Source organism: Furipterus horrens, unplaced genomic scaffold, assembly GCF_987537825.1.
Source record: "Furipterus horrens unplaced genomic scaffold, mFurHor1.1.pri manual_scaffold_9, whole genome shotgun sequence".
Classification (NCBI taxonomy): Eukaryota; Metazoa; Chordata; class Mammalia; order Chiroptera; family Furipteridae; genus Furipterus; species Furipterus horrens.
In genome coordinates, this window is record NW_028327179.1 from 66,403,116 (window position 1) to 66,430,304 (window position 27,189).

The window sequence follows — 27,189 nt, forward strand, 5'->3', positions numbered from 1 at the left end:
TGGTGCTGGAGCTCAGAGGAAGTGAGTCTGAGTAAGTCTGTAACGTATGTTAACCATAACTGCTTGGGATTCTATAAATTTCTTCCATTCTCAATCCCCACCGGTTTTTGCAGCTTAAAGCTGTGGGGACATATCTTTCAGGCACTGGGACCCTGGGGTGGGGACCTGGAGTGGTGCTGAGACTCCTCACTCCTGAGATACCCTCTTGAATTTTTATCTACTGCAAGTAGTTATGGGAGCAACCCATTTCCCATATCCACCTCTCATACCAGTCTGGATGGATGTAGTTTCTTTAATTCCATAGTTGTTGGACTTCCATTCAACTAGATTTTTGATGCTTCTGAGTAATGGTTGTTATATAGTTTAGTTGTGATTTTGATGTGGTTGTGTGAGGAGGAGAGCTGTGTTTACTTATGCTGCCATCTTGACCAGAAGTCTCACTCCCACCACAAGTGTTAAGTTACAAAAACTTATCTGACATGTATAACGCTAGTAGTCTATATCTGAGATAATCAAAACATTTTGAAAATAAAAATAATGATACAGTTATTTAGTACTTATTAAGAAAAAGCACATATCTGATTAGATTAACTGGAACAGAACTCTACCTTCACTAACACAAAATTGCAACTGTATCTTTCAGTGGAAAAAATGAGCCTCAAAGATAAGGTATGGGGATCTGTGCAGCTAAAAAGCAGCCAGAGAAAGGAGAAAGGGACTCTAAAAAATATTGATACCAAAGACAAACTTCTGGTTTCTTGTTTAATCTGTTTTTTCTGCACTCTCCCTTTCTTTCAGAGACCCTGATGGTAGTGACTAGTCCTATGGAAAATAAGTTCAAGAGTATATAGGAGACCTAAAGATCAAGAGAACCCTATACAAACAGAATGGAAGGTTCACCACTTGAACTTGCTTAGTGTATTTGCACTGGTTGCTTCATTCAACATGAAACTCTTGTTCCCCATATTTGACTATCTTTGAATCTCTATTCAGTTATAGCCTTCTCAGTGAAGTACAGTTTTTACTCCTTATTCTTATTATGCTGCTCTGCATTTTATATTCTCAACTGCATGTATTATCTTCTAACATATTTATTTTATATGTTTATTACTTACTGGTTTTTCCTACATTAAACAATAAGCTACATGAGGACAAAGACTGTCATTTTTTTTTTTTTTTGCTGATATATACTCAGTGCTTAGAATAGTAACTGGCACATATTGTGTATTCAATAAATATTTATTGAAGGTATAAAGATATATAGTAATTTCTTCCATCAATGCACAAACTACAGACCATTGTAAGAGCTTTGTAACTGATATAATTATTTTTATTTCATGTTAAACAAAACCCATACCTTCTCAGTCTTGAGGTCAAGATTATTATAGAGGAAAACATATTAGTGTAATTCAAGAAGATAAAATTTTAAATACCTGAGATAATATTTTTACTGTTAAAATATAGCCCTGTCTGGTGTGGCTCAGTGGATTGAGCAGCAGCCTATGAACCAAAGGGTCACTGGTTCGATTCCCAGTCAGGGCACATGCCTGGATTGTGGGCCACGTCCCCAGTTTGAGGTGCATGAGAGGCAACCACACATAGATGTTTCTTTCTCTCTTTCTCTCTCCCTTCCCCTTGCTCAAAAAATAAATAAATAAATTTAAAAATTTAAAAAATATATAAACCATAACATTTTAAAGGAAAAGTTGAGATAAAAACTAATTGCAAAAATAAGTTCTTCTAAGCACAATAAAATTAAAATGAATCAACTATAGGTTTTATATATATAAATATATATAAAAAATATATATTTATATAATTTATATCTACTGATATACATTAAAAATGAACTATAACAGAATTCAATAATTAATATTGAGATAAGGATAAAAATTGTTTTAAACATTCCAACATGTAGGACAATAAGTATGAAATGGTTATAAACATATACAAGATAACTTAATCCATGATGGAAAACATCTAAAGAGAAAAACATTAAGGAAGTTATACTTAACACTTACAGTTTTTAAAGACTATGAAAACAACAAAAGCATTCATTATTAAGTGATCCCACTTTTGGGAATACGTCTTAGGAATCCTAAAACACGAATCAGAAGAATATATGCATCTCTATGTTCATAGAATCATTATTTACAACAACCAAGACCTGGAAACAACCCAAGTGCCCATTAGTAGATGCGTGGATAAAAAAGATGTGGCATATTTCAATGGAATACTATGTAACTGTAAAAAAAGAAGGAACTCTTAGCCTTTGCAACAGCATGGATGGACCAGGAGAATATTATGCTAAGTGAAATAAGCTAGCCAGGGAAAGACAAATACCATATGATTCCATTCATATGTAGAATATAAAGAATAAAATAAACTGATAACAAAATAAAACCAGAGGCATGGACACATGGAACAGACTGATAGATCACAGAAGGGAGTAGGGGGACTGGACAAGATTAGCCAAAAAACATATATGCATATGTGCAAAGCCCATGGACAAAGACAACAATATGATGAAAGCTTAGAAAGGGGAAGCTTGGTGGGGAGGGGATAAAGGTATCTGTAATAGTGTCAACAATAACTTTTTTTAATGAAAAGAAATAAAAGTTAAATTCAAAAATCTATAATAAACATAATTAATTATCTGATAATTTAGTGATACTTTGTATTTTCTAGGCCTCAACATTTTCAATGATAAAACCAGTTGCCTTTAATATCTTTCATAGCTTTTTATGTGCTAAACACTGTTGGTCATTGAGGGGAATTATTTTTAGACTAATATATCATGATTGACCTCAATTTGGGAAGTTGGCATACATGTCAGATATTTAAAAGTTCAGGAGACTGTTAAATTTTGTTAACCAGTGTCACCCCAATAAATTCAATAAAAAGGAAAATATATGAAAAAATGCTAGAGGAGGAAAAAGTCACCATTTTATAAATGCCATCATTGTAAAAATTGTGACTAAACATATATAGAAGGCCATATGGCAAAACTAATCTTCTTTCTAGACTTAAAAATATCTGATAAACATTAGGTCTTTGTTAAATGTTAATTTTGTTGCCAATAAATCAATTGCACCAGATGCAAACATGACAAATAGCAGCCCTTTCCTTAAAGAAATGTTGTTTTTTTTTTTGCACCCTTTAGGTAGCTACTTCATAAATATTCTCAGAGATACTGCTAATTTAAAGGAAGTATAACAAAGAAATGAAAGGGCAAAAGCAAATCCCATAATATAGATAAATCAACAACTGGAGTAGGGATTCTGCTGAATGATGTGAGTTTCATAAGATTTAGAAACAAATGTTTTGGTATGTTCATATAACTAGCATTGTCTAAAAATTTGGTTTGTCAAAGTTAACTTTGACAGGAGGTAAGATGGCAGAGGAGTGAGGAGAGGTTGCGGTTTCAGGCTCCCGAGACCCGTCTGTAGTTTGGACTAATTGCAGACAGAACATCTCAGTGAGCAGCTGGACACTGGCAGGAGTCGAGCCAAGGCACTGCTGGATTAGAGAAAATCCATCAGGGAACAACCTGTTTAGTGAGGATAGCGGAGGAAAAGGGGATGAAACGGGATTCCTGACTGGGGCGGCTGCCCGAGCTGCAGCAGGAAGCACACAAAGGCTTTTTGGCGAACACAGGCTTCCCCGGAGAGGAGTTGGGAGGAGAGCGGATCTCTGCCCGCTGGCAGAGATGGGACTCGACCAAGTGGCATTGGCGCTGAAGGACAGGAGACAGCGTGCTGCCGGGCAAGTGAGAACATAATTCTCCTTTATATTTTTCTCTAGTAGACGGTGGAGAGGGGAGGAAAGTTTGGGGGTGGTAGGCCATTCTTGAGGAGCCCAGGCGCAGAGGCGCGCTCATCCACTCCCCAACCCTACCCTTGGGTTGCGGGGGCACGCATAGGGAAGTGCTCTCACTCACTGGCCCAGGTGCATGGGGCTGTGAGCCCAGGCGCCCCTTGGACACTCCCCAACAGACATAAGATCAGTGCCCCAACGGGCACAGGGAGGGCCCACTGAACACACAGAGGACCGTGCGCAGATACCCCTAGACAGCTCCCGTGGGCGCTGGGCCCCAGGCCGGAAAGCAGACCACTAGCACAGGCTCTGTTTGTGCCCACCCAGATGGGTGAGGGAAGGCGGGTGGCTGCAGCACTGGAACAGCTGGAGGCAACGACTCACTGACGCTCACTTCCACTGAGCACAAATGTCCGAGGCCCCGCCCTAAGAGGCAAGAGACCAACTCCTGGAGCTCCACTCAGCGGGACTAAGGGCACAGGCGGTGCGCGAGCATGAAAACACCTCAGCCCGGGGACAATAGGCACCAATCTCGGGGCAAGCTCTCGGGCCGCCCGCGAGAGCAGGGACGTGCGCAGGGAAACCTCCGCTCGAACGCTGAACCACCTCGGCCTGGCAACAATAGGCTCCACCCACAGGACAAACTCTCGGGCCGCCTGAGCGCGCAGGGGCTTGCTCAAGGGCACCTCAACTGGCTCCAGGGGGCAGCAAGGGAGCGCGCCGTACCGGCAACCGAGGGTGCACGCCATTGCGGCAACTGTGGGCGCACACCAGTGCTGCAAGAAACAAGAACCTCTGACCTGCCACACTAGACCAGCTGCGGACGCAGAAAAAGAAGGCAACACACCAAGGCTAAAACAGAGTAAAAACATTGTTTTTGTTTTTTTTTCCAATTCTTTTCTCCCTTTTTCTTTCTTTCTTCTTAATTCGTTCTTTCTTTCTTTCTTTCTTTCTTTCTTTCTTTCTTTCTTTCTTCTTTCCTTGGGTTTTTTGGGGTTTTTTTTTTTTAAGGGGGTATAATTTTTTTTCCCATTTTTTTCTTTTTTCTCCCTTTTTCTTTCTTTCTTCTTAATTCATTCTTTTCTTTCTTTGTTTGTTCTTTTCTTGGGTTTTTTGGGGGGTTTTTATTTTTAGGGGGTATAATTCTTTTTTCTTTTCCAATTTTTTTCTCCCTTTTTCTTTCTTCTATATTCTTTCTTTTCTTTCTTTCTTCTACTTCCTTAGGATTTTTTTGGGAGGGGGTGTTTGTTTTTCTCCCCTTCCAAAAAGAATAACAAACTTTATCTCTAACGTGTTGCATATAACCTCTCTTTCTCATCCTTTCTCTTTAATCGTTGTTTATTCATTTGTGTGTCTAGTTTAGCCCCCCTATCACTCTAAATAATAGAATATAATTACTATATAAACCCAATACAATACAATCCCACTTTCTTAGTATATTATGCATTTTTCTATCCTTTTCTTCTATTTTTATTAACATACAATGTAAATATTACCTACTGGCTTGCACAGTCTCAAATATTAGTAATCTATCACCCCCTCTATCAAAAATTATATTTTTCATCCCCCAAAACAACTCTTATCTATTCTTCTTATAGTATAAAAGCTCTAATCTCTTTACATTTATATTAATACGGGCTCGTTGGCTGACGATAGCAGGATAAAGTGGGGGATACTTGTTGAGGGTGTGGGTCTCCTGCCTGGGCTGTGTGTTTATGCTTTTAACAGCATATCCACAAAAGAACTCAAGACAAAGCGGATAGAGTGACTCTCAACCAACTAGCCAGAAGGAAGATCCTATCAAAGAACATCTGAAATATAACCAAAGAGCATAAACAAACGACATAAAGGGTAACTCAAGAACATCAGGCTCAGGATATCAAAGAGAGTGCACCACTGAAACCCCCAGATCTCCGATAAAGAATCTCACACCACAAAGGAGGGAAGTCAAAGCAGACTACCCCCCCAAAATAAATAAATAAATAAATAAATAAATAAATAAATAAATAAATAAATGAATAAATAAAAACAAAAAGAATCCAACATGGTAAGATGCAAAAACAACCCCTCAATGAAAAGAAAAGAGGAATCCTCAGAAAGAGAGATAGATGAAATAGACACAGCCCAAATGTCAGACATGGAATTCAAAACAATGGTGGTAAAGAAGCTCAATATACTCGACATCCTTAAAATCAACTATGACAACCTTCAAGGAAGTTACCAGCAGCTCCAAGAAAATTACAGAGAACTTGCAGAGAACTACACCAGCATAAAAAAAGACATAGAAACTGTTAACAAGAACCAGGAAGAAACAAAGAATGCAATCTCTGAACTGAAAAACACAGTAGAATCAGTCAAAAGCAGACTAAATGAAGCAGAGGATCGGATTAGTGAGTTAGAAGATAATGTAGAGAAAAACTCCCAGACAATAGAGCAAAATGAAAAAAGATTGAAAAGATATGAACAAGATGTAAGGGAATTACAGGATAGCATGAAAAGAAATAATATCAGGATCATAGGAATTAGAGAGGGAGAAGAAAAGGACCATGGAATTGAAAAACTGGTAGGAGAAATAGTGACAGAAAAATTTCCGAACCCGATGAGAGAAAAAGTTATACAAGATTAGGAAGCACAGAGAGTTCCAATGAAGAGGAACCCCCAAAAACCCACTCCAAGTCACATCATAGTTAAAATGGCAACATTCCAAGACAAAGAGAGAATCCTAAAAGCAGCAAGAGAAAACAGCAAATAACATACAAGGGAGCTCCAATAAGGCTATCAACTGATTTCTCAACAGAAACATTACAAGCCAGAAGGGAATGGTCAAAAATATTTCAAGCAATGAAAAACAAAGGCCTACAACCAAGAATACACTACCCTGCAAGGCTCTCATTCAAAATAGAAGGTGAAATAAGGAGTTTCTCAGACAAAGGAAGACTGAAAGAATACATCTCCACCAAACCAGCATTGCAAGAGATGCTAAAGGGAGTGTTCTAAGAAAAAAGAAGAAAAGAACAGGAGAGGAGAGGAACAGAGGTACAAAGGGAAATGAATAAATATACGTCAATAATAATCTTAAATGTAAATGGATTAAATGCTCCCATTAAAAGACATAAGGTAACGGAATGGATAAGAAAACAGGACCCACATATTTGCTGTCTACAAGAAACACACCTGAAAACAAAAGATTTACACAGGCTGAAAGTAAAGGGATATAAAAAAATATTCCAAGAAAACGGACCGGAAAAAAAAGCCAGGGTAGCAGTCCTCATATCAGACAAAACGGATTTCAAAGCAAGGACAATAAAAAGAGACAAAGAAGGACATTTCATAATACTTAAAGGAACAATCCATCAAGAAGATATGACTTTCATAAACATATATGCACCCATCATAGGAGCACCCAAATACATAAAGCAAATACTAGAAGACCAGAAAGAGGATATCAACAACAACACACTCATAGTAGGGGACTTCAACACTCCATTATCAACAATAGACAGATCATCAAAGCAAAGAAACACTAAGGATATACAGGCATTGAACAACACACTAAACCACATGGATCTAACTGATATATATAGAACTTTTCACCCCAAAGAAGCAAAATATACATTCTTTTCAAGTGCACATGGGACATTTTCAAAGATAGACCACATGATAGGTCACAAAACAAGCCTCAACAAATTCAAGAAAATTGAAATCATATCAAGCATCTTTTCAGATCACAATGCCTTGAAACTAGAAATCAACCTCAGAGAAAAAAATCAAAGACACCCAAGCTCACGGAGATTGAATAACATGCTATTAAATAATGAATGGGTTCACAATGACATCAAAGAAGAAATCAAGAAATTTCTAGGAACTAATGATAATGAGCACACAACAACCCAAAACCTGTGGGACACAGCAAAAGCAGTCCTGAGAGGGAAGTTCATAGCAATACAGGCATATCTGAAAAGGATAGAAGAATCTCAAATAAAAAACCTAACCATAATGCTACAAGAAGTAGAACAACAACAACAAACAAAGCCTAGGGCAAGAAGAAGGAATGAAATCATCAAGATCAGAGCAGAACTAAATGACATAGAGACTAAACAAACAATCCAAAAGATCAACAAAACTAGGAGCTGGTTCTTCGAAAAAATAAAATCCACAAGCCTCTAGCCAGTCTAATCAAGAAAAAAGGGAGAAGACCCAAATAAACAAAATCAGAAATGAAAGAGGAGAAATCACGACTGATACCTCAGAAATACAAAAGATAGTTAGAAATTACTTCAGACAACTGTATGACAGGAAATTTGACAATCTAGAACAAATGGACAAATTTCTAGAAACATACAACCTTCCAAAACTGAATCAAGAAGAAGTGGAAAGTCTCAACCAACCAATAACAAAAAAGGAAATTGAAACAGTAATCCAAAATCTCCCTGCACACAAAAGCCCTGGACCGGATGGCTTCACAGGCGAATTCTACAAAACATTCAGGGAAGAACTAACTCCTATCCTCCTCAAACTGTTCCAAAATATCCAAGAAAAGGGGAAAATCCCAAACTCTTTCTATGAAGCCAGCATTATCCTAATCCCCAAACCAGGTCAAGACACAACAAAGAAAGAAAACTACAGGCCAATATCACTGATGAACATCGATGCTAAAATCCTCAATAAAATATTGGCAAACAGGATCCAGCAATACATCAAAAAGATCATACATCATGATCAAGTGGGCTTCATTCCAGGGATGCAAGGATGGTTTAATATTCGCAAATCAATAAATATAATACATCACCTAAACAGAATGGAAGACAAAAATCACATGATCATATCAATAGATGCAGAAAAAGCATTTGATAAAGTACAACACCCATTGATGATGAAAACACTCAGCGAAATGGGAATAGAGGGAGCATACCTTAACATAATGAAGGCTATATATGAGAAGCCTGAGGCCAACATCATACTCAATGGACAAAAACTGAAAGCATTCCCCCTGAACTCAGGAACTAGACAAGGTTGTCCACTCTCTCCACTCCTTTTCAACATAGTGTTGGAAGTCCTAGCCACAGCAATCAGACAAGAAAAAGCAATAAAAGGCATCCAAATTGGGAAAGAGGAAGTAAAACTTTCAGTATATGCAGATGACATGATAGTATACCTAGAAAATCCTATAAACTCCACTAAAAGACTACTCGATATAATAAGAGAATTTGGCAAAATCGCAGGGTACAAAATAAATATACAGAAATCTAAGGCATTTCTGTACCCCAACAATAAAATAGCAGAGAGTGAGACAATAAAGAAAATACCATTTACTATAGCAACAAGAAAAATAAAGTACCTAGGAGTAAACTTAACCAAAGAGATAAAAGACCTGTACTCTGAAAATTACATAACAATGAAGAAAGAAATTAAAGAAGAAACAAATAAATGGAAGCAAATACCATGTTCTTGGATGGGAAGAATCAACATCATCAAAATGGCCATACTACCCAAAGCAATTTACAGATTCAATGCAATCCCTATTAAAATACCAATGACATATTTCACTGACCTAGAACAAATACTCCGTAAATTCATATGGAACCAAAAAAGACCCCGAATAGCAAAAGCAATATTGAGACAGAAGAACACAGCAGGAGGAATCACAACACCAGGTATCAAACAATACTACAAAGCCACTGTGATCAAAACAGTCTGGTACTGGCATAAGAACAGACATATAGATCAGTGAAACAGAATAGAGAGTCTAGAAATAAACCCAGGCCTCTATGGTCAACTAATATTTGATAAAGGAGGAAGGAATATAAAATGGAGTGAGAAGAGCCTCTTTAACAAATGGTGCTGGGAGAACTGGATAGGGACCTGCAAAAAAAAGAAACTAGACCACCAACTTACACCACACATGAGAATAAACTCAAGATGGATCAAAGACTTAAATGTAAGCCGTGACACCATAAAAGTCCTAGAGGAAAACATAGGCAAGAAAATATCAGATATCTCACGTAACAATTTCTTCACGGATACATCTCCTAAAGCAAGAGCAATAAAGGAAAAAATAAATAAATGGGATTACATCAAACTAAAGAGTTTCTGTTCAGCAAAAGAAAACTTCAGCAAGATGAAAAGGAAACCAACCATATGGGAAAACATATTTGCCAATGACATCAAAGACAGGGGACTGATTTCCAAAATATATAAGGAGCTGATACGACTCAACATCAAGAAAACAAACAACCCAATTAAAAAATGGGCAAAGGACCGGAACAAACACTTCTCCGAAGAGGACATACAGAAGGTCCATAGACACATGAAAAAATGCTCAACATCATTAGCCATCAGGGAGATGCAAATAAAAACCACAATGAGATACCATCTTACACCAGTCAGAATGGCCATCATCAACAAATCAACAAGCAACAAGTGCTGGCGAGGATGTGGAGAAACAGGAACCCTACTGCACTGTTGGTGGGAATGCAGACTGGTGCAGCCACTATGGAGAACAGTATGGAATTACCTCAAAAGATTAAAAATGTCACTGCCTTTTGAACCAGCGACTCCACTACTAGGATTATACCTGAAGAATCTTGAAACACCAATTCAAAAGAACTTATGCACCCCTATGTTCATTGCAGCACTGTTTACAATAGCTAAGTGCTGGAAACAACCTAAGTGCCCATCTGTAGATGAGTGGATCAAAAAACTGTGGTACATTTACACAATGGAATACTATGTAGCAGAAAGAAAGAAGGAACTCCTGCCATTTGCAACAACATGGATGGAACTAGAGAGAATTATGCTTAGTGAAATAAGCCAGGCAAAGAAAGCAAAATACCATATGATATCACCTAATACAGGAAACTAAAGAACAACACAAACAAAGGAACTAAATAGAACAAAGAACAGAATAGCAGTCAATAGGGGGGAGGGGAGAGGGAGAGAAGGGGGATAAGTAAGGGAAGGGTTTAGTCAAAGAACCTGCGTGAAGGACTCATGGACATGGACAGCGGGGAGGGATATGATTGCGGGGGTGGGGTGGGTGGGGGAGAGAAATTAGGGGAAAAGGGGACAACTGTAATTGAAAAATGAAAAAAAAAGTTAACTTTGAATGACACTAATATAGAAAATGCAACATACTAGGAAAAAATGAACAGAAGAATGCCTTTATTATATTTATTAAACACATATACACACACATAAGATAAGGTTTAAATAAAGCTCATGCATACATATGTGTGTATTTTTTTCTACTAAAAAAGTAATGCATCAATGTAGATGTTTTGAAAGTATACCGCTTCCTATAATTTGAATTTATACTACTTATGCTTAATTTACTAATTAACTGCACATATTCATTGACCAGAACAAAGAACTCTTAGTTAAAATTTTACACACACAAACACATGTCAAGAAATTTAACATGCATTCAAATGAATTCTACCTGTAAACACAGTATTAATCGTTCTACAAAAGGATACACTTATAAAAAATTTAAATTTCAGCTAATCAATATAACATTTGTTTTTTACAAATCTAACCAAGATTTTGCACAATGTCTTACTATACAATTAGATTCCTAACACATTTTACTTAAAACTGTATATGTAGAAAATAGTGTAACTAGTATTTTACATTATTTATCATATGTCTAAAAGGGTCTCAAAAATTCTAACACAACTCTCATTTTAGGTAGGATTGAAATATAAAATGAGTAATTAAAAAATTTTAATTGTGTAATTTTGTAAAAAAAAGTCCTTTCTCTGACTTTCATAGGAGGTACAGTAATAATATTAATACCTTTAATACTCAGTCTTGAAACCAAAGAGAGAGAGAGAGCTCTATGGCTAGCCTGCTATTAAGCTATTGGTTGCTGCTTTTAAAAATGTTTAAAGTTGTTTTTCTATTACAGTTGTCTGATTTCTTCCCCCATTGCTCTCCCCTGACTCACCCACCTAGCCCCTCTCCCAAGTCAATCCCCACCCTGTTGTTGGGTAATTTATACTAGTTCCTTGAGTATAACTTCTCCTTTTACCCTGCTTACTCCTTGATACATTAATGCTGGCAAAGCACAGTTCTTATAATACCAATAAAATTAATTCCTTAAGACAATCCAGTTGGTGATCAGATTTTTTCTCCTCCAAATTTTGCATTAAAATACTACAAACTATTTTATTAGTTTACTAGTTAAGATCTCAAAGGAAAAAAATTTAAATATTTTGGTTAGTTGAAAAAGAAAATAATAATCAGTGACAGAAACAATATAATTCCTCTAAATTTTAATGTATAAGGATATGATCTCCAACATTTAAGTCAAGTGAGAATCAGAGTATAAATAAGTAGTTTTAAGAATCATTCTTTCTGAAAGCAAAGGTTCAAATTAGATGATATATTCTATAACAATATGATTCACTTCTGGCCAAGATGGAGGCATGAATAGACATGCTACATCTCCTCACAACTAAGAAGGAATTTACAACCACTTCAAAAGTAAAGAAAAAACCAGAAAATCCAGAAAATAGATATTACAAGGAAGTTCATCAAAGAAACAAAAAAATAATCAACCTGAAAGGTAGGAAGGGTAGAACCAGGATGGAAAGAGGAGCAGAACAACAGCTGTGGGGGCGGTGCTTGGCAGGCAGCACGGCGAGAGGCAGCAGTGACTGGTGGGAGTATGGTGGGCAGGTGTAGCTAGCAGTACAGTGACTGTAACCATGGTGAAAAACAGAGTCATACAGTTTAAATCCAAGTGGTAATCCCAGCCCCAAACCAGATGGCTCCCAGGCCCAGACCAGACTGCATAGCTTGTGGTTCCAGCACTAAGGAAAATAGAGTCACATTGTTTTTGACTGTGAAAATCAGTGGGGGTTTGGGTGAAGGAAGAAGCTACCAGTCTCAAAAAGGACACAGCTTGCTTAGTATGGGAAGGGGGAGAAATGCCTGGAAAAGGAGAGGCAACTGGTACTGTTCCCTCTCAGAACCCTCCCCCACATACAACACCAGCACTAATGATACCTAAGGCTCCACCCCGTATAACATAACACGTGCAATGGCCCTACCCAAATTACAGAGGCAAACACAGAAAGCTGTCAAGATGAAGAGACAGACAAGTAAGGCCCCATAAGGGGGCAGAGCACAGATCAAGATCCCAGTGACAGAACTAAGCAACAAGCAGATAGTGAACCTAACAGATGAGGAGATAGAAAATCTAACAGATGCACAGTTTAAGGCACTGGTGATAAAGATGCTCACAGATTTGACAGAAAATGTTAAACAGGATGGGGAAAGAATGAAGGTTATCCTGGGTGAAATGAAGAAAAATCTGCATGAAACAAGTGGAGAAGGAAAAGAAACCAGAGTTCAAACCAACAAATTGGAACATAAGAAGGAAATAAATAGTCAACCAGTACAGAAAGAAGAAATGAGAATTGAAAAAAAATAATAAGAGGCATAGAAACCTTTGGGATAGTTTTAAACATGTCAACATCTGTATGATAGGGTTGCCAGAAGGTGAAGAGGGAGAGAAATAAATTGAAAAATTATTTGAAAAAATAAGGAAAACTTCCCTAATTTGGGAAAGAAATGGACATATGGGTCCAGGGAGCACGGAATCCCAAACAAACTAGACCCAGGGAGGACCACACCAAAAAGACACATCCTAATCAAAGTGCCAAAGGTTAAGAATAAGGAGAAAATCTTAAAAGCAACAAAAGAGAAGAAGGAAATTACCTACAAAGGGGTACCTGTAAGACTGTCAGCTGATTTCTCAAAAGAAACTTTACAAGCAAGAAGGAACTGGCAGGAAATATTCAAAGTGATGAAAAGCAAGAACCTACAACCAAGATTACTCTATCCAGCAAAGCTATCATTCAGAATAGAAGGCCAGAAAAAGTGCTTCCCAAACAAGGTAAGTTTGAAGTAGTTCATCATTATCAAACCATTATTATAGGAAATGTAAAGGGACTTACTTAAGAAAAAGATAAAAACTATGAACATTAAAATGAAATCAGTAACACAACTATCAACAACAGAAGCTAAGGAATGGAAGCAAAGGCAAACTAAGCAGATAACATGAGTGGGAAGAGAATCATATGTATGAGGAACGTGTAGGGGAAAGTAAGTTGGGAAGGTGAAAGGGGGAGAGGGAGGGAAATGGTGCAGGAATTAAAAAGCATAGTAGGAGGGTGCAGAATAAACAGGTGGATGTTGAGAAGATTTTATATGCACAACCTATGGACATGAACCGGGGTAGGGACAGCTAGAGTGGGGAGTTGCTAGGTGGAGGGGAGCAAAGGGAAAGAAAATTGGGACGACTGTAACAGCATAATTAATAAAACATACAAAAAGAAAAGAAAAAGAAAAACAATACAATTCAATAAAAGGTTTTTAAAAATCATTGGAAACAAAGATTAAAACTTTACATTAAAGGCAACAGTTTTATACACATATTTAAGATTGTATGTAAAGCTTATATTATTTCTCTACTACACCTGAATATAATTTTTAAAATCTGTGCAATTCTACTGATAAATACTCAGAATATTTAAGTTGTAACAAAATATAGTGAAATAATTTATAAATATTAATTATCAAAAGAATGCAAAATGTAAATTTTTGCTGAGCTTCATTTCATGTATAGCTTATAAAAATGAAATGTATCTGAGCAATTCTATGTGTTTTGAGGTTGTGTGAAGACACCAACAGGAAATTTTAATAATGAAAACCAGCTTGGAATTTTTCTTATAGATTTAGAGTCATTAGGGTAGGTTTGTATCATGGCTTAATTCTTTTAAACAAATCAGAATAACATCAGTGTTATATGGGCTGTAACATCTGTTTCACAGAATTAGGAAAAGCATCTACTATTTGGCATGCTTTACAAATATATATTGGGCAAATATTTCGATCTTTTTGACCACTACAAATTTAAAAAGGGATAAGTAAAATTTAATTCCAAAACTCCAAAAATGCCTTCAATTTTTGAATATTGACTTTATATCCTGCTATTTTACCAAATTTACTTATTAGGTTGAGTAGTTTTTTTGGTGGAGACTTTAGGGTTTTCTATGTACACTATTGTGTCATCTGTTAATAATGACAGTTTTACTTCTTCCTTTCCAATTTGTATGTACTTTACTTATTTTTCTTATCTGATTGCTGTGGCTAAAATTTCCAGTACTATATTGAATAAGAATGGTGAAAGCAAACATCCTTGTATTGTTCCTGATCTTAAGGGGAAAGCTTTTAGTTTTTGCACTTTGAGTATAATATTGGGTGTAGGTTTCTTGTATATGGCTTTTACTATGTTGAGGTATGCTCCCTATACTCCCACTATGCTCAGTGTTTTTACCATAAATGGGTGCTAGATTTTATCAATTGTTTTCCAGCATCTATTGATATGTTCATGTAATTTTTGTCTTTTATTTTGTTTATGTGGTATATTACATTTATTGATTTGCAAATTATTGCACCAACAATGATATATCAGAAAAAGAAACTAGGGAAAATCTTATTTATGATAGCAATGAGAAAACAATAAAGTGCCTACAAATAAATTTAACCAAGGAGGTAAAATACCTGTACTCAGAAAATGATAGAACACTGAAGAAATTAAGGATGATACAAATAAATGGAAAAGTATACTGTGTTCGTGGATTGGAAGAATTAACATCGTTAAAATGTCAATACTACCCCAAACAATCTACAGATACAACACAATTCCTATTAAGATACCAATGGCATATTTCACATATATAGAATAAATATTTTTATAAGGTGTATGAAACTCAAAAACCCTGAATAGCCTCAGAAATCCTGAGAAAGAAGAAGAGAGTAAGAAGGATCACAATACCTGATATCAAATAATATTACAAGGTCACTGTAATCAAAACAGTCTGGTATGCTATAAAAACAGACATGTACATCAATGGAACAGAATAGTAAAGCCAGAAATAAACCCATGTCTCTATGCTTAATAAATATTTGACAGAGGGGGAAGGGACATCAAATGGAGTAAAAATAGACTTTTCAATAACTGGTGTTGGGAGATCTGGACAGCTACATGCAAAAAATGAAACTAGACCACCATCATATACCATACAATAGAATAAACTCAAAATGGATAAGAGATTTAATTATAAGTTGTGTGACAACATAAAAGTCCTAGAGGAAAATATAGGCAGTAATATTTCAGATATCCTATGTATGTAACAACATTTTTGCTGACATATCTCCTAGAGCAAGGGAAATAAAAGAAAAAAATAAACAAATGGGACCACATCAAATTATAAAGCTTCTGCATAGCTAAAAAATTTAAAAGGGAACTGATCATATGAGAGAACATATTTGCCAATGATACATCTGACAAAGGTTTGATCTCAAAAATATATAAAGAATTTATATGATTTAACACCAAGAATACAAACAATCCAATTTAAAAATGGGCAAATGACCTGAATTGACACTTCTCCAAGGAGGACATGCAGAGGGTCTATATACATGAAAAGATGTTCAACATCACTAGCCATCAGAAAGATGCAAAGTAAAACCACAATGGCATATCACCTCACACCAGTCAGAATGGTCATTATTAATAAATCAACAAACAAGTTTTGGTGAGGTTGTGGAGAAAGGGGAACCCTAGTGCACTGTTGGTGAGAATGAAGACTGGTGCAGCTGCTATGGAAAAGAGTATGGAATTTCCTCAAAAACTAAAAATGGAACTGCCTTTTGACCCAGCAATTCCACTGCTAGAAATATACCCTAAGAATCTCGAATAGCCAATTCAGAAAGACTTTTGCCCTCCTATGTTCATAACAGTGCTATTTTATATAGCTAAGTGCTGAAATCGGCCTAAGTGCCCATTAGTAAAGGAGCAGATCAAAAAACCATAGTACATTCACAGAATGGACTACTACACAGCTGAAATAAAGAAGACTCCTGCCTTTGGGACAGCATGGATGGAACTGGAGAATATTATACTAAGTGAAATAAGACAATTGGTGAAAGACAAATACTATATGATCTCACCTATAAGAGGAATCTGTTGCCCTGGCTGCTGTGGCTCAGTGGATTGAGCATCAGCCTGTGAGCCAAGTGTTGCTGGTTTGATTCTCAGTCAGGGCACATGACTAGGTTGCACATCAGGTCCCCAGTTGGGACATGAGTGAGAGGCAACCACACAGTGATGTTTCTCTCCCTTGCTTTCTCCTTTCCCCTCTCTCTAAAAATAAATAAACAAACAAACAAATAAATAAATAAATTTTTAAAATAGGAATCTGTTGACCAAAATTAACTAATGAGCAAAATAGGACCAGAGACATGGAAACATGGAACAGACTGCAAGTGACCAGAGGGGAGGGGAAAGGGGCATAAAGGTGAAAAGAAAAGGAAGAGACTAGTCAAAGAACATGGATGAATAACTCATGGACATGGTCAAAGATATGGGAACTGACTGTGCAAGCAGGGAGTGGGCTGGATGTAGGTGGGCAAATGGGGAAAAATTGGGACAAGTTTAAAAGAATAGCAATTAAAATTTTACAAAAAAAAGGATTCTTCATGTATATTCCCACAACCAATAGGAACCTAAAGAGAAATGACAAGTTTGTGTAATGAGGTATCTGGACTGGAATACTGGAACAGAAAACAGACATTATTTAAAAACTAAGGAGATCTGAATAAAATATGAAATTTGTTAAAAAAAGTAATCCACAACTCCACATAGAACAATAATTACTTATGATGTTAGAATTGTACTTCTAATTGTAACTTGAATAGCACTATTGTGCAATACACTCAGACCATTTTCAGAGTACTTAATGGGGGAAAAAACAGCAAAATGTTATAAGTTTTGTTTAATGTATGAAGTGTTTCTCTTATTAAACAATGCAGTAGAACAATTTAGCAATATATTTATATTTGTCATAAAATGTTTAAACAGCAGGACAGTATAATGGAAGTTGAAAAACAAGTTATTAACACTACCATGCCAGTTACCAAGTAAAGCCATTAGAGAAGCAGAATTATAGTGTAAAAAGATTTGAGAGATGTTCTGAGGAGCTTTTTCTTTTTTATATAGTGGTGGGGTACAAGGAATGCTTCAAGACAAAGAAATTGCTGAAATGTAATGGTGTATGATATATTTTCTTGAAGGAAAACAATTGTATAAAATTCAGTTTTATCTTCTATTAATAGATATGCAGGTATGAGAAGGTGAAATTGGGTACAGCCAACTCAGTTATTTAGTCCAAAAGAACCATATTACAAAGAACTACTTTAAGAAAAAACATGTTGTATTTCATGCTTTAGCTAGTGTCCAACTTATGAACAGGTGGTGTTTCAAAATCTTTTGTAACCCAGAAGTTGCTAGAATTTGAAAATAATTTTCCCCATAGAATCAATGCCACAAATATTATTTAGATTTCCTTGTTAGTGACTAAAACCTTATTGAACCCATAACATATCTAATTTTAAAACTATTTGTTTTAGCCTGGGCCCTGGCAGCAGGAATGATATTGAGAAAAACAAGAATTTCTTCATTAATTTTGAGCATTAATCTCATCATACACAAGGTTTTTAAGTGTAGATCTTATCACGTGCCATTTCGAGTATCTGCAAAGTGCCAGCAATTGGGAAATGCATGTTAGTGAATGTATATTTTATAGCAATTCTGGCAAATAGAAATTATTATCCCTATTTTGCTCCTGAATAAAATGGATACAAACTACAATTTATCCAAGTTTACACAACAGTTAATTAGAATGAAACCTAAAATCTGCCCCACTTTAAGGCCTGTGCTATTTCTATTATACTTCATTGTTTTTGAGTCTGCTTTTCCCTCAAATCCATAGACACAGAGACACAGAAACACACACACATGCACACTCCACACCCTCAAAGTCCTCAGGCTTCTGTAGAGTCCTTACCATAACTGTGTACTCAAATCTGCCTGAAACCTCATAATGCTTTCTGCTCTAAAACTGTCCATTTCTGTGGTCTCAATACAAAGTCAAAGCCCATTTGTACAACTGACCTTAATCAGGTGTAAGACAGAGATAGTACCTGACATCCCTGACATTTAAATGTCTGCATTTAAATATGGGGAATTGTGTGTCTGTGTGTGTGTGTGTGTGTGATATGTCTGTGTGCATACACATATAAACACACACATACACACACACACATATATAAATATATACACACACACACTTTTTTTAGGAACAATTTCAAAGTGAGGTGTCATAGTAGAGGGGACTTTTTAAGTCTGACAGGGCACTGGGCAATTAGGCCCACTTGAACTGTGTACCCTTTAGGTCACTTCACTTACGTTATTTCTGTTGTGGTGTTGAAATAAAATTTGAAACAGAGAAGGGTCACAGTCAGCAGAATGAGAAGGTGAAAAACAGTGTCCTACTTCACAATCATTTTTATTTTTTTCTGGTCTGAAGCTTTATTGGCTCAGAGCTCTGGAGCCCTGTTCCATTTTTTATAGGCTGCAGATGGGCGTTGATTGGGGAATTAGGTTCAGAGAGAGATCCAAGAGGATCCAGGTGAAGCATGATATCCATAGTGATTCTCTTCTGCTAGAGTTTCAGAGAAAAATTGAATGATGAGGGCTGCTTCTTCTCGCAGGAAAAGTTTAAAACTACTCTAAGGGAAGGCTAAGTCAAATGGTATGGATTTCCACTGAACCAGGAAGCAAGAAACCCTGGTAGATCTCCAAGGAAACTTTAAGCTGTTTGTCTCCAAACAGTACTCTTGACAGGTTCTTTGCAGCTGTGTTTTATGTTTCTATATGGCCTTGACAGAAGTCCCTCCACAATTAGGGTAGTCAACTCAAAACAATTTAGCTATAAAATACATTACATCCTAATGGCCTCGTGGGGCTATTTGGACTATTTCCAGAGTCCCAGATTATACTGTAATTGTAATTTAAGGAAATCTCACAATCCAATGGCACTGACTGGAACATGATGCCCCATTTTCCAATGCTTGTCTTGGCTTCATGATAATGATTTTACTACCCTGAATGGTAAATACTCTGTAATCTTAAAATTATGCCTTAGAAAATATTTCTCTCTTCCCAGTTCTTGAATGTGCCCAGTTCTATTCCTCAGGTACAAAAATTGACTACTAACCAATTTTCTCCTTTGGCATTAAATTTTTTTCAGAAATTTATTGCATTTACCTGGCCAAGTTAGAAATACCTTCCAAAAATCTATATCATGGCATCTCTTTATTTAAAATAATAAACTGATTGCACTTACTGAAATACAAAATCATATGAAGTTAGTGTGTGTTCCCAGTGGGTGGGAACATACAGCAGCTGGTGAGAGAAAAAAAGATACTGAAAAGCTACATTCCCTTACCCAATACACAAGATCAGTTACAGGTCACACATTCTAGAAAACTCTAAATGTAATGTAAATGGTTCTTATTTCTTTTTTATCCATGGCTTCCATTGTATACCAAAAACATCTGAGTTTGGTTTTTGTGTTTTCTCTCTCCCTCTCTGTTTTCATCCCCTATGAGACCTTTTCCCTACATATGCCCAACACTGTACTGAAAACTTTAAAATATAATTTCATTTTATTTTAATTTAATCATCACAATATCAGGTATTGTTTCACCACTTACAGATGATTAAACTGAAGCTTTGGGAAATTAAGTGATATGTCCATGGCCATATAGCTATTAAGTATACATTTACTGAAATTAATGCACATGTCTTTAAAACAGCAAAATTAATGTCTTTTTACCCTTTTCAATCTGGTTCTCCATTGTTTCATCTATTAAATATGGAATATTAATAGTTATTAAGATCTTTTCCAACTTTAAGATGCTCCAGATATAAGATGACACAGATCTCAGAAAATTTTCAATTTAATTAATTTTGCTTATTTATTAAAGTCCTGCAAGAGACAAAGAAATGGTTGTCATAATCTGAAAATTTAGAAACTCTGAACAGAGAGAGGAGAGGAACTTTTGGTCAGGTTAAGCCTTTTTAGGGTTTTCCACATCCACCTAAACTAGATTTAGCTTTGTCTTTTCTTTTTACAGCAGTTAATATTTACTGATAATTTACTATGCGCCAGACATTATGTCAAAAGTTTATATGCATTATCTCAAGTATCTCAAAAACCCCTATGAGATAGTACTATTATTATTCCTAATTAAAAGATGAGGAAACAAAATTTAACTTGATCAAGAGTACACACCTAGCATGTGATGAGACTTGGACTCAAACCACATATGTTTGACTCTGAAGCCCATAATTTTATTTTATTTTATTTTTAAAAATAATTTATTTATTTATTTGTTTGTTTATTTTTTTATTTTTAGAGAGAAGAGAAAGGAGAAAGGAGGGAGAAAAACATCACTGTGTGGTTGCTTCTCACTCACGCCCCCAACTAGGGACCTGACGTGCAACCTAGTAATGTGCCCTGACTGGGAATCGAACCAGTAACACTTGGTTTGCAGGCCGACGCTCAATCCACTGAGCCACAGCAGCCAGGGTCTGAAGTCCATAATTTTAACTTTGAGGTTATACTGCTTCTGTGTGCTACTTTTAGCCTGTTTATCTATGTACATTTCATGTAAATTATATCAATGTCACTTTTTTTTTTTTTTTGGAATAAAGCCCATGGGATGTAGATCAGAAATCTGCTTAGCTTGCTAGCACATACCCCAGTGCCATATATGTGATAACACTTATCAAGTATCTCATGATGCATGCTTTATTGGTACAATTTAATAGCTTTGGGTCACTAGCAGTCACACACCTATGAGCTAAAAACTTTTTCTCTCCTTATAGATGTTTCTTTTTATTCAAAGTAGATAGATTTAACAGGTATCAAAAAATAAGTAACCACATCAATGTAGAGATTTGCAATCTCTGATCTGAAAACAATCTCCATAGCAAAAAACATATTGCCTAAGGTGATAGACTTAATTGAAATCCTACCTTACTAAACATGCTTTCACAGTTCATTCTGAACTTACTAGAAGGAATTATTATTGACACTTGCAGAAGATGCAATCTCCAAGACCCCCATAGCAAATTAACTTTGGTATTAAAAGAATTCAAGTTAGATGTTCCTCTCTACATTCGGACAACTTTATTTTCACTTTAACTCTGACTCATATTATACACTAATAATAATCTGCTTGCATGTATGAAGCTAAAATTCACATACATTTCCTTTTTGTATTATCTTTGGAATCAAGTGACCTCCGAATTAAGTGTGGATATGCTTAAGAGACTCATTTTGATTTTATAACTCTTTAGGAAAAGAAGGATATTTTAGAGGCTATAATTTTCATCAAATAAGTATTAGTTCATTTTTATTTTAGCCAAGTACACATTTTATAAAATAACACTAATAAGGTTTGTCATTTCTCCCTAACCAAATTCTTCACAGTGAAATCCAACTGTAATATTCATTTAGAAATTTGATAATGCTCTCTTCTGTGAGTTTTGAGAATATTTGACACTCCATTACATATAAATTATATCATGGAAAAGCTGTATAAATATTCTATAAGGCACATGCTGTTCTAAGTTTTGTCAGGATATCCTTTATACACTCCATTTTGAGTGGTATATAAATCAGATGTAAAAATTCATGTTGGAATGAGAGGTAAATGCTTTTTTTCAAAATATGGTTTGAATTATGTTAGTGACTTTTAAGTTATAGAGGTGCAGAAAGTGTATTTGTGGTTTTGAAAGACAGAGATTTTTTTCCCATTTTTATTACTCATTAGGAAATTTTACAGGCCTTTAGACCATTTTTTGGTTTAGTTCTTCTCAGGGTTTTCCCCAAAGCAATATTAAAACTTAAATGGTGTCTGCTATGAATCCAGTGTTTACTGTTCTGATACAAATGGTGTATAGATATCTTTGCAGGATATAGCAAAAGTAGGTTTACAGTAGTGAGTATGAAAAACAGTGTATTCTTGTACTATTATTTATTAATTATTTTATTATTTTCCATACAAACAACTACTGTTACCTCACCCTGCATATAGCTACACAGATCTTAGACTAAAAATTTCAATAGTATATTAGCTGAAGTTGATTAAGCCTATCAGTTGCCTGCTTGGTTTTTAACATCAAATGAAAGTTTGGTTTATCAAAGTAATCCTCTTTCTATACCATAGTTCAGCATGTATTCCTGGTAATTTTAAAACTGCATTTTTAACTAGCAGAAAATTCCTAAGTCAAACAATCCTTCTTTTATGAGATTGTTTTACAATAAGTTTTTTCCTTTTCTAAATTTTGTTTTCCTCTAACATGTTGAGCTATTTGCAGTATTTAATAGATATCATGATGATGATCTCACTTAGAAAGTATTTAATACATGTATGTTCATGTATATAAATTAGCTTGTTAAGTAGTGTTGAAGTTATTTTGTCTATATAACTAATGTTGCTGAGTTATTTAATAAATGTCTAAATTATTATTTTAGCATATGTAAAGATCATTATTATATTTTCTCTTTTCATAGCATCAGTTAAAATCTGAGAAAGTTTTCTTTGGACTAAGAAAGTTGGCAAAATTTACAAAGTTGAGTACACTGATCTTTCAAATGACTTTAAAGGATAGTAAAAATAAAAATATTTTATGTGGTTGAATTGCTTCCATTAAATTATAATTTATTAATGCATTAAAATTATACATTCAGATCAGGTATTAAAACATAAATTAAAAAAAAATTCCCAGTGTTATTTCTTAGGTTTTTATTTAATTGTGTTTAGAATCTAGGTGTCTTGATCCCTAATACAGTTCCTTTTTCATTATATTGTACTATTTTTCTAGTACAGCTACTACAATCTTTATGTCTAATGACAGTCTAGACAACCCAGAGGATAAATAAACACTTGCCTGTGGCTGGTGGAGCACTGTGAATTTTTCTACTGGGACACTCTGCAGAGCAGAAGGATTCTATCTCCTCCTGGATGTTTTATCTACTAACCAAGTGTCATGAAAATTAGACAGCTCTACAATAAAGAGATTTGACTGTCAGTTTTCTTTTTTCAATATTAACAGGAGAGCAAGATTATTTCTAGTTGGGTATTTTTAAAATTCTGCTACACTTACTTTTATTAAATTACACCACTTTGCATCTCATCTTACATTTGGTTATAATTATATTAAAAAGTTTTATGTGTAATTCATACATCACTTATATAATTATTTCTTTCTCTTAGTTTATCATTGAAGTCATAGCTTTTAGGATTTAACTTAACATGTATCATTCCAAACAAAAAATTTTTGCAAACTTTAGGGGAAATCTACAAATTTCTGAACACTGGGTACATTGAAACACAGTTTTATGTTGTTCAAAAATGTTTTGAAGTACAGCAAAGACATTTTTTAAATACTCAAAATAAATATGATGTAAATGACAAAATAAATAGTTTTATATGTTAAGACTCTAGATTCAATGGTTTGAATTTAAGCAATTTATATCTCATTAGGCAAGCAGTATATATATTGCACTCTCCCCTTCATTTATTACATTATACCATATTTTTTCCTTATATTTGGAGGAGAAATAACACAGTGCTATTATTTCAATAGCATTGACTTTGTTAAGGCATAGCAGCATTGTTTTACTCACAACAAGCAGTATATTTTAAAATATAAAGGCTATCTCTTAACAGCACATGAAATAAACAATGACAAAGAAAAACTTTAAGATTATCAAGAGTAAAGAATGTAAGATATATTCTCACCTTGATTTTACCTTTAAGCAGCCTTTTATTTGTCTATTAGAAACTTCTTCCCAAGGTTTAACAGACTTCAGCTCTTGTTCTTTCTTTTGACAAATCAATATATAATTTGTGCCATTATTATTTGACCAAAATGTACCAACAGAAGTTTCATAACGTATACAAAATTCAACTTTACTGCCATTTTTTTGATAAGGAGGAACCAATGAAATCTTAAAGGAGAACTGATCTGTTTCACCGTCACATGAATTTGGGATATATTCTGCTAAAATGTCATAATGTGTCTTCCAATTATCTAAGGACATTCTCACATATACTAACTTCTCAAAAGAAATATTTAAAACTCGAATAATGCCTTTCATACTTGTAGACCCAGGAAGATACTCAGCTGACTCCAGTATTGCTTTCTGCATTTGAAGTTGTTGCATAAGCTCTTTTGAAGAAGGTAAGTCAAATAGTGGAGACAAAATATATTCTTCTGGGTGCAAAATGTCCTTCCTTAAGTCAAAATTGCTTAAAACACTTGGTAAATCCCAGCAATCAAATTCTTTGACAGATACAAGATTGAATCCAAAGCTGTCAGCAAATGAAACTCTTCTTGCACCTGATGACGGAGTGTCCAGGTACATATCTTCTGAAGAATCAGAACCTCGTCGACTAGGTTGAGGGGAGAAACCAGGTTTGAAGGTAGCTTTAACTTCTTCATCCGCAGAAAGAGAATCAAATAAGTTAGGAACTTCTAAAAAGTTATCTTTGTTAATCTGACTAGATCCTTGAGAAGGCTCCATTGTACTCTCTGATATCAGATAAATAAGGGAGAACTGTACAACTAGTACAGGCTGATATTTGAGATACAAAGGCTAAAATAAGTATAACGTTACAGTTGACATTACAAGAAGGAGTCAGCTCTATAAATAGGTTTGTTGGCATGCAAACTATGCCAGCTTGCCTCTAAAGACCTTTAATATGTTACTCTCACCAGTATGTTTCAGATTTAACTCTTATTTTTCAAAGTTGCATGTGTTTATGAGCTGAGTTCCAAAGAGAAATTTTGCTATGTTAACATATCTGGAACTTAAGAATAAAAATACTATTTTATTCAGTTCTTAAAAATAAAATCTCAGACCTTTTATTTTAAAAGAAAATAAAAGTAGTATCACAACATTAAATATGTAGTTTGAGCTAAACCAATCTATTGGAGCAGACAAGCACAACAGGAGAGAATAAGAACATTTATAGAACTGAAAATATCTGGTGCCTAATAATAATAATAATAATAATGTTATTATTTTTATTATTCTTTATCAAGAACTTATATTGTTAAATAGAAGTACTGGGAGTTCAAAGGAAGAAAAGCATGATTTAGATGGACAACGTCTTATTTAAAATAAACAAATAGGGGCCGGTAAGACATCAACATGAAAGACTGAAGTGAGGTGGATTTTCAAAGTGGAAGAAATAGTGTGAGTCAAGGCCTAGAACAAATAATTAGTCAAATATATTATTTTAAACATTAGTATGTTTTAAAATTAAGTTATGGAAAAATACACACAACTAATGTGTTATTGACTTAAAAAGGTAAGTGAGCAACGGTAAGCTTTACCCAGGAGTAAAATATTTATGTATTTTAAAATATTTATATTAGGCAAATTTCCATTGTATGCTCAAAAAAGAGTGTAGATATAGTGTTGTGTGTAATCAAGCGACACTTAGGTAATTCCAGCAGACAGAATTATTGGATGAATGGGGGGCTGCCGCACACTCAGGCAAGTCAGTGGAGAGCATGAGACCCCATCGTCCCTTTATTAGGATTTCAAACGTTACAAAAAATAGAACGGGGGGGGGGGTGGCTCTACAGCCAATAGTGAAAGAATTCTTATAAAATACAACTAGGGTAACTTATGACTTAGATAGCACCTATCAAGGATACAAAGCAGACCCACTAATTCTCAAGGCCAGCTCCAATTAAGACTTTATTTACAAGGAGGCAGAGGGAGTACTTAACAGACCTCTTTGATCTCAGGATTCTATGACTCAGTGGCCTGTACAGCCTAAAGCCACAGGCGGAGACAAAGCCAGCTTATCTCCTGAGCCACAGGACACCTGGACAGAGGAGCATGTATACATACCCCTACCCAGAGATCTGAGTTCCTTTAACAAAAGAGAAGTTATTCATATCTTGCAGTTCAATGTGAGTTTTTTAAAAATTAATTTATTTGTTCATTTGTTTATTTATTTTATTTTTAGAGAGAGGGGAAAAGAGAAAGAGAGGGAGAGAAACATCACTGTGTGGTTGCCTCTCATGTTCCCCCAACTGGGGACCTGATGTGCAACCTAGTCATGTGCCCTGACAGGGAATCGAAATCAGCGACAGTTGGCTCATACGCCAACGCTCAATCCACTGAGCCACAGCAGCCAGGGCTTGGTTGCTAACATTTAAAATTTGTGATTTTCTACATTGAAGAGTCTTGACTAACCAACATATTTCTTTGATACATAAAACAGCTACATTGGTCTGATTATAATTGATTTTGTACAGCATATAAGTGCTTTCTCTGGTGCAACTTTCTTAGTCATCAAAGAGCACAAGCATCATTGCACACCATACATATTAGATATAAAAACAGAAGACATGAATGGTATGGA

General features: G+C 35.3%; 1 protein-coding gene across 1 annotated transcript in view; it reads right to left on the reverse strand.

Moving 5' to 3' along the window:
- PPP1R3A (protein phosphatase 1 regulatory subunit 3A) overlaps window positions 1-25,352 on the reverse strand; it is a 75,439-nt gene extending 50,087 nt beyond the window's left edge. Inside the window, exon 1 of the mRNA XM_090287391.1 lies at window positions 24,547-25,352. Coding sequence (XP_090143517.1) covers window positions 24,547-25,331 — 785 coding nt within the window. The 5' untranslated portion in view covers window positions 25,332-25,352. The remainder of the gene's footprint in view (window positions 1-24,546) is intronic.
- Between the last annotated feature and the right edge of the window lie 1,837 nt (window positions 25,353-27,189).